General features: G+C 43.6%; 1 protein-coding gene across 3 annotated transcripts in view; it reads right to left on the bottom strand.

Annotated features, from left to right (window-relative positions):
• Positions 1–4,220, bottom strand: part of FERMT2 (fermitin family member 2) — a 114,323-nt gene extending 110,103 nt beyond the window's left edge. The window contains exons 1-2 of one of the 3 annotated variants that reach the window (XM_006894358.1): positions 4,146–4,220; positions 3,612–3,777 (exon numbers count right to left, since the gene is read on the bottom strand). In XM_006894358.1, coding sequence (XP_006894420.1) covers positions 3,612–3,768 — 157 coding nt within the window. In that variant the 5' untranslated portion in view covers positions 3,769–3,777; positions 4,146–4,220. Of the gene's footprint in view, positions 1–3,611; positions 3,778–4,145 lie in introns of those variants that run through there. The other 2 variants (XM_006894357.1, XM_006894356.1) reach the window with 2 other exon arrangements.
• Between the last annotated feature and the right edge of the window lie 5,006 nt (positions 4,221–9,226).

Here is a 9,226-nt window from a genome sequence, read left to right as displayed (position 1 = left end):
CGTATCATACATTGCTTTTAAATTATTCTCTCCCTTATCTGTTTCAGTGCAGTATACACAATTTATCCAGTTTTTCTCAGTCTTACCCCAACCCTGATATCAGTCCCATTTTACAGCAGTGTCACCATGCAGTATTTGTCCTTTTGTGACTGAGATATTGCAATCAGCATAATGTCCTCCAGGGTCACCCATTTTGAATAATATTGCAGGAGTTCCTTGTTTTTCAATGCAGCACAGTATTCCATTGTGTGAAGATATCACAGTTTCTCTATCCATTCATTTGTTGATGGGCACCTGGGTAGTTTCCAACTCCTTGCTATTGTGAACAAAGCCACAATAAACATGGGTGTGCATATATCTGCTTGAATGTCAGTTATGGTCTCTTTGGGATATATTCCCAGTACTGCAATTGCTGGGTCAAATGGTATCTCTATTTGCAACTTCTGAGAAAGCACCATACTGCCTTCCACAGTGGTTGCACCATTTTACACTCCCACCAACAGTGAATAAGGGTTCCAGAATCTCCACAACCTCACCAGCATTTGTTGCTTGCTGTTCTGTTAAATTTTGCTATTCTTACTGGGGTGAGATGATATTTCACAGTTGTTTAGATTTACATCTCTCTTAGAGCTAGGGATTTTGAACATTTCTTCATGAGCTTGTTGTCCATCTGAATGTCTTCTTTGGTGAAGTGTAAACTGCACTCTTAACCTAAAGATAGGTGATTTTAAATTTACTAGTAGCCACGAGGTGAAAAAAAAAAGACGAACAATCTCCTTCTGTAAAGATGAGCAGCCTTAGAAACCCAATCCAAGGTTGCCATGAGTTAATCTACTCAGAGGTGGTGGGTTGTGGTTTTTATATGCAATAGATAACAAAACATTTTATGAATCAAATTATCCTAAAACCAGGGAATTTCTATGGCATCTTAAGCTCTTGGCTACTCATCAAAAGATCAGGGGTCAATTCTATCAGCCACCCTACCAAAGACATATGTGGTAGTTTGCTACAAGAAGACTGACAATGTTAAAAACCCTATTGTGGTTGCTGGGGTCAGTAAGAATTATAATCTGTTAAACAGGAACAGGCTGATTTTTTGGGTATTCCACAACTAGAAGCCAATTACAAACTCTCAAGACTAGCAAGGAATTCTGCGAAAATCCTTCTTGTAGTTCAATCCACCAGCTACTCTGAGGGACATATATACGCAATCTTCATCTGCGCAATTTTACAGCCTCTGAAAACCTAGTGAAGGTAGGCTGTGAGTTGGCTCTGACTCCATAAAGCATTGAATTCATGTTTTTAAAACTAGAAGCCACTTATAATAATCTCATTTCTAAACTCTGATGTTTTAGTGGTAAGGAATTACCCTGCCATCCCACCAAACTGTTCCAAGGAAAAATGGGCAGTTTTGTCTTGTGCAAATTTACTGTTTTTGAAAAGCTGTTGGGGGTCAGCTGTGAGTTGGTTCCTACTGGACAGTGCAGAAGAACAACTGTTACAGCAGATGCTAAATGCTAAAAAACATTTTCTACTTGAACTCAAAATACACAAAAGATCAGTACCAGTTCATGAAACATGGAAGGTCTCAACCATTTCATTTTTAAGTTTTATGTACATGATAAAACTGACAGCAACAACTTGAAAGATTAAACAGGAACCATAGGGGGCAGTGAGTTTACGTCAATAAGGGAAGAACAATGCAGAAAAGAAGGGCAACCAGTTTCACAATCCAAAGAATGTAAATCAATGTCATTGAACTACCCGAGAGAAACCTGAATTACTGTTTAATTTTGCTGTGTATGTTATCAACAAATAAATTAATAAAGAAAGATGCAAGATTTCCATACGCATTACTATTTCCTACCTCATTAGACTTGTCACAGAATATTGAAGAAATGCATGAGCATTGAAAGATTAGGATTACAGCCACTTGAAAATTAACAACTACTTTGTAAATATTATCTTTATTATTAATTTGTCTGTGATGCAACAATAAATGATTCTAGTCAATGCAACATAAATATAGTATAAGCCATTACTTATTCATTAGCCTAAACCTGGCTTTCAGAACCCGCAGTCTCAGTCACCTTCAACAGCTACTTACAGTAATACTTTAAAATCTATTCCAACCGAAGCTAGTTTACTAACAAAATCCAGATGTCATATATACAGCAATATCTAATACAAACATTTGTTTCCTTTGAAAACAAAGGAACTAAAAATTACATTTTGTAATTCATGCTTAAATAATTCCACCAGGGCTGGACATAAAAACATTCTTTGTAAACAATGACTGGTTCATCTAAATCAGATCAGAAATATGTTAACCAACAGCAAAATCACTTAACAATATAGAGAAATCTTATTTTCAAAGGCCTGCATAGGAGGGCTTGCTTTCCAGGGCTGTGTCACAGGGAGCAAAACAAAGCAGTCTAAAGAAAGAGGGGAGCTTTTAAGAACCTACTCGTCAGTCCTTCAATAATTAAACTTCCAGGAAGGGCACTGAACAAGTCCACCTAGTTGAATTCTGCAAGCAGGCACCAGAGAACTATTTAGTTATCCTTTAGGTTATTAACTATCCAGTTTTTGATATGTAACAACTTCTCTACTTTTCCAGAGTGGCTTGAAGAATGAATTCTATGTTTTTTGGGGGGAGGGGAATAAAACAGATTCACAAAGGTTTAAAAGACGTATAAAAAAAAATTACCTACTCAAAACTGTATACAAAGCCCAGAAAGACAGTCCATTGAGCACTTTCCATTATAAAAACTCTCAAAATCCTATAGTTGATTCTCCCAGCTGGAAACTGTTTTACCCAACAAACAAAACAAAAACATGTAGTGCAAAAATTTCTTTAACTTCAAAGTGTAGGATACTCAATATTTACAACAAAGTCACATCAATCTAACATATATTACTGGTCCTCAAGCAAATACTGTCAATCTCGAAATAATAAAATTAATTTAACACAAGGTCCTTTCACTAGCTTATTATTAACATAAAACTAGACACTTGAAATAGCTTACTTTTCGAGAATATGGATACCCAGTTTTTCAAACACTTTTCCACTCAACCCTTGTAAAGCCTATGACTAGCACTTTGGAATTCCCTCCATCCCGTAGTAGTACAATCATGGTAACTTCTTACTGCCCTCAAAAGTTGCACATTCTCAAGAACAGTTTAGTCTTAAATAGATCTTACGCCATCTGGAATAGCAAACGTCACTAGAATTCAGGGACAATGAAGTAATAGATAGCTACAGCTTGTAGTAGTCGCACACTTTGCTTTTATTTTAAAGCGAAGTTGAAAAATATGGTGAAAAATGAATTTCTCCCTCTCAATGACGCGATCACGTTTATAGTGGGGAGGGTCTGGTCACGAATTCACGAAAATTTCAGGGAATAACCAAATTTTCAGGGAGTAACTAAACAGGATGCAGAAGAGGAAAGTTTCAAACACTCAACAGTTTATGCTTTTTGTAAAAAGTCCTTGCGGGACCTGGGAGTTCCCAAACCCAGTCCTCCCCCGTCTAGGGCTCCTTCCTCTCCCTCTCTCCCGCCCCCAAGCCTGGGAAGTCCGCACTCAGACCACACTGGGACAGTACTCACCGAGTTTTTCCACCAACTTGAGCATCACCCCTCCAATGTGCACCTCCCCGGTCACTCTCAGGGTGACATCCCGGTTCAGGTCCGTCACATGGACACTCAGTTCCCACGTCCCATCCGCATAGCAGCCATCTGGCATCCTTATCCCGTCCAGAGCCATGGCTCCTTCCTGCGAGAGCGGAGGAAATGGCTCTCGTAAGCGTCACTCCCCCAAAGGCAGGCAAAGCCCAGCAAATTCCGAGTGGGATGTGGGATGGGAGTTAAGTGGAGGGCGCGGAGGTTTCCGCGCAAACTCGGCAGCCCCGCCGCCGGGAAGCGAGGACGGCGCCCAGGGCCCCTTCCCGGCGGCCGCCCCGCGCCCCCACCTCGGCCTTCGGCGGGGCGCTGCGCCCCTCGCTCGCCCGGCCCCCGCCTAGCGGACCACAGCGGGCTTCACCTGCCGGACGCACCCCGGGCCCGGAGACGCTGCGAAGGCTGGCAATCCTCCTCCCCACCCGCGCCCCCCGTCAGACACCGCCCGGGAGCCTAGCCCCTCACCGCGCACTCCTCGCGCTCCCGGCCTGGTGCCCCGCAACAGGCGCGAGGGTGGCGGCTCGCAGAGCGGCGACGTCCGCGTCCCTCTCTCCTCAAGCAGCCGCAGCGCGCTGCCTCCCCGTCCCAGCGCCTAATGGAGTCCGGTGGCAGCCCCTCGCCTACCTCCCCCCTCGCCCCACCCCTCTCTCCCCGCCCCTGGGGCTGAGTCCGGCTCGGGCTGGGCGCGCCAGCTCCCTCCGCCTCTGCCCAGCGGAGCGGCCGCAGCGGGGCGGGCCACGTCTCCTCCCCCACCCTCCCCTGCGGCCGCTCGTCCAGGGGGCTGCGTGGACTCGCGGGCTGGGGGCGGGGCGGGGAGGCGTGCGGCGGGGGGAGGTGGGGGGCGCAGGCGGCGGCAGCAATCTCAGCCCCGCGGAGCCACTGCCCTTTTATGGAAATGAAGGACCGGGCGCCGGGATTGAATCCAACATCCGGGCTCTCCGCGGCGGGACCTGAGGAGGGGGAGCGAGGGGAGCGCGGGCCGCGGTGCCGCTCTCCTCGGGGGGTGCAGCTGGGTTTCGGCTCGCTCCATTCTGTGCGTTCTCCTCCGCTGTCCGCCCGCGGTTCGTCGACCACTTTGCAGTTTTGTGAGGGCCCCTGGCGTGGCGGTGGGTGTGTGTGCTTCCAGCTGGCCGGGGTGGGCCTGTCCGCAGAAATGGCCTCAGGAAATTCCCAGACCGATGTCGGCTCTAGGGAACAAAGTCCTCCGCCCCCTACCCAGACCTGGACCGCATCCATGCGTCTCGGCGCGGTGGAGTGTGCCTCACTCCGGGAGTCGGAGAGAAGGGTTTGGGATGGGGAAAAAAAAAACACCCAACAAACAACCCAAAACTTTAAAAAACCAAAGGTCCAGTTTAGCCCAGTGAGCAGACCACAAAAGAATGAGAAAACCCAGAGGGAAGGTGAACCACAAAACTTGCCCTGCAAGCAATGTCCGGCACAATCAGCAAGCAACTCTCGCTGGTCTCCCGGGAGCTTGTGCGCCCTTAACCTATAACCCTCTGAAGTTCTGGCGAGTTAAGTTTGTCTGGAGGTGCTCAACCTTGAACAACGTTGATTGTTAATAAACTCAGGAGCATGCATTTCACTCAAAAGTTTCCCCCAAGTCTCAATTCTTTCAACGTATTCGTGTATTTTACGTGCGATTTAGAACTAACAGTCGACTAAATGAACATACTCCCTCGCCTTCAGTCACGCCTTGAAGGAATTTTAATAGCTCTGGCATGGTTCCTGCAGACACAGGGAAAAGCGAAAGAATTCTACCTGTTGGGAGACTGACTAGTGATGGAGAACTGGTAAGCCTGCTTCCTACTTGACTTCCACTTCCCCTATTTGCTGTTGAGGATACGCCAATCAGCAACAGCAAGTCAGAGACACTGCGTGGCTAGCAAATGCAAAGCTTAAAAAAAAATAGTCTAGGTCAGGAAGATTCGCTCAGAGATGTCCCAGGTTCTTAGAAAAGACCCCCACTTTCAAATTCCAAGTCTTCTCAACTGTTTCTAACACTTAAAGGAACCACCTACTACTGGGCCCTTTGTTCATCAACAAATGGAAAAGAGGTGGAAGTCCTAAGGGGAGGTGGCTAAGTGGTACTTATAAAATAGTGAAAGGGAAGCAGAAATATTTAGTCAGATGCCAGAGGTTTGGCACAAAAAATAGAGAAAACCGCTACAGTGTTTTCAACTATTCATCATGGAGAAATTGATGCCTCAAGTTTCAAGTCTGTCCACCCCAGTTATTTCTGCTTATGAAAGAAGATTCAAAATAGTTCATTTGTAAGCACAAATACTTATGTCCACAGAGGAGAGATGTTTACATAAATTATGATGTTTAAAATATATCAGAAGATGCTTTATTTAATAAAGACCGGCTCATTAGTCTAAAAGTTGTACAAAATTGTACATGCAGTTGAATAAACACAAATTTACCTGTTTTGAATAGTAAGGGGAAAAGGTAGAGCGGGGAAAGACCAAAAGGTTGAGAAATTGAGGAGTGATAATTGTTTTTTTCTTTTATGAAATTGGCTGAAAGCAGGGAGTATCAGAGGAATGTCTTTCTGTGTTTCATTGATTATGCAAAGGTGTTTGTGTGGATCACAACAAACTGGCTGACTCTGAGAAGAATGGGATTCCCAGAACATTTGATTGTGCTTAGGTGAAACATATACTTGGACCAAGAGGCAGTCATCAGAACAGAGCAAGGAGACACTGCATGGTTCAAAATCTTGAAGGGTGTACGCCAGGGATGTATTCTATTTCGATACCTTTTCAATCTGTATGCAGAACATCTGGGAGGCTGGGCTGTATGAGGAGGAATGTGGTATCAGGACCGGAGAAAGATTCATCAAAAACCTACTTTATGCAGATGAAACAACACTGCTTGCTGAAACTGAGGAGGACTGAAGCGCTTGTGGGGTAGTGAGGATAGGTGTGACAGAGACAGTAAAGTTGGCACAGGATAGGGCAGGATTCAGGGCTGTTGTACATAGGGCTGCTATGAGTTGCAAGTGACTTGAGGGCACATGACAAAAACAAAAGCTTTCTACGAACTCAAAATCTTGTTGAGGAATTTCATGACACATTGAACTACATACATCATCTCATATCCTTTGTGCATATGTTCTAATGGGATGACTAATAGGATTTTCAAAAGTTAGTGTTTTTTAAAATCCCCAAATAAAAAATGAGCTCTTTGACAATGGAGACTTCAAATTCTGTGTTGTCCACAAATTTACAAATAGTTCATCTTTTAGAAACTCAATAATGAATGACTGCATGAAACATAATACAAATTAACACAAAGATCAAATATATCTATCCCTTGGAGAAACCTTATTACTGGAGAAACCTCCAGCTTTAAAACATATAGGAATTTGTTTGTTTTTTTTTCTCTCACCTTGTCCAAGATTTCTAGTAATATATAAAGACATAGAAACTATTACCATATTATTACCTATGGAACATAAAAAAAGGGGGCCATGGAAGGCAAGGAAGGGAAAAGATTTTAAATAGCTTTGGAAAGAGTCTAAAAATGATACCTTAATGGATTTCAGTTTCTTCCAGGAAGCTTCAAATAACTATATTTCTCAAACATTCCACTCTAGAAATAAAAATATCATCACCTTTCTTAGTCTTCTCTTTCCTTCAGACTAAATTATCAAAGACAGCTGTCATGTTTCAGAAATTCTTTTACAGCTCACGTTTCTGCATTATAATATCTTTCTAATTTCTGACTGAGAATTACTTTCTAAACAGCCTTCCACTGTTCTATGTGTTGTCCTCTGACTACTGTGCTCTTTTAACCCACTTTTATGAATGTTCTTTATGTTTAATAACACAATGGGAAATATTATAACTGCCCCATTTCTCAATATTTGAAATAATAGCTTTATAGGAAATTTTCTTACTCACTTTAGAAAGTCAGCAGCTAAATGCACAAGAAGGCAGTGACCCCCTCAGTTAACTATGAAGGGAGAAAGAATTCTATTAGGAAGGGTGCAGCTGGTCCCTTCAGGCCTTCTTTGGACTATTTCAAGCTGTTGCTTGCTTTGAAGATTAAAGGGAGCCAGACTCTGATCTCTTAAACTCTGGGATTTTCCTTTTCTTCCCCCTAGTTTAAATGAGGCCTTGATGTGTGTTTCTTAAATGTTTACTTCTACCTAAGGATTGCCAATGCACTCATGTGTAGGATCCAAGCTGAAATCCTCTCCAGAACCTCTAAGACAATGCAATACTTGTGGTGCTTACATCATGCTGAAAAGTAGCAGAGAACTCCAGTGTTTGGAAGAACAGCTCAAGCATTGAAAGCAGCAATATCCAAATAAGGTACCAAGCACTGGACTTCGATTTAGACCAAATGATAGCTCCCAGAACTGCCGTCAAATGCAGCCTTCGGCTTTGGCCATCCTCAGTTTGACTTTCGCTCTTTCTCCGAACCTACTTAGATCATGCTGTATATTTATAAAAGGTTAATACATCCAAGCCATCATTCCACTTCTGGGTTACATTGTGGATTTAAAACAAAAAGTTAATACAAAATACCACAACTAACGAATTTCAGAGGGAAAAAAAAAGAGAGAAGAGGAGAAAGTAAGGAAGTAAGTGTGAGTTTGTGAAAGGGGAAGTTTAAAAATGCAGTATGAGACTAGTAAGAGTTATTGTTATGTGCCCTAGAGTCCCTTGCGACTCATAGCGACCCTATGTACAATAGTCCTAAAGCCTGTTCTATCTTGTGCCAATCACACTGCCTCTGATACACGCATCCCAATTACCCCAGTCACTGAATCAATCCACCTCATAGAGGGCCTTCCTCTCTTGTGCTGTCCCTCCAACCCTCCCAAGCATGATGTTCCTCTCAAAGGACCTGTCTCTCCTTACAACATGTCTAAAGTACGTCAGACAAAGCCCAGAATCCTTGCCTCCAAGGAGTAGCGTGGTTTAATCCTATCCAGGATGAATATGTTTGTTTTTTTGGCAGTCCATGGTACTTTCAAGACTCCAGCACCACAGCTCAAAGGCAGGCATCAATTCTCCTTCTTCCTACTCATTGTCCAACTCTCTGATGTATAACAAGTGATTGCAAAGACCATGGCCTGTATCAGACACACCTTAGTTTCCAGAGTGACACCATTGCTCTTCAGTACTTTGGAGAGGTTCCTAACAGCAGACTTTCCCCATCACAATATGTTTTTTTTATTTCCTGGTGCCAAGAGTGTTGACCGTGTAGCCAAGCAGACTAAAGTTGTTAAGAATTTCAATCACCATCCATCCTGATGCTGCCAGTTGGTCCAGTGGTAAGAATCTTTGTCTTCTTGACATTGAGCCTCAATCCATATTGAAGGCTACAATCCCTGACCTTCATCAGCAAGCATTTCAGGTCCTCCTCAGTTTCAGCAAGCAAGGTTGTGTCATCTGCATAACGCAGATTGTTGATAGATCTTCCACCAATCCTGACGCCACACTTCTCCTCATAGAGCCCAGCCTCTCGGATAATCTGCTCTGCATACAGGTTGAAAAGGTATGGAGACAGGACACATCCCTGGTGTACAC

Source organism: Elephantulus edwardii, unplaced genomic scaffold (assembly GCF_000299155.1).
Source record: "Elephantulus edwardii isolate Elephantulus edwardi_28Jun2011 unplaced genomic scaffold, EleEdw1.0 scaffold00140, whole genome shotgun sequence".
Lineage (NCBI taxonomy): Eukaryota > Metazoa > Chordata > Mammalia > Macroscelidea > Macroscelididae > Elephantulus > Elephantulus edwardii.
The sequence above is the reverse complement of the archived record's forward strand: the minus strand, read 5'-3'. Positions and strand labels throughout refer to the sequence as shown.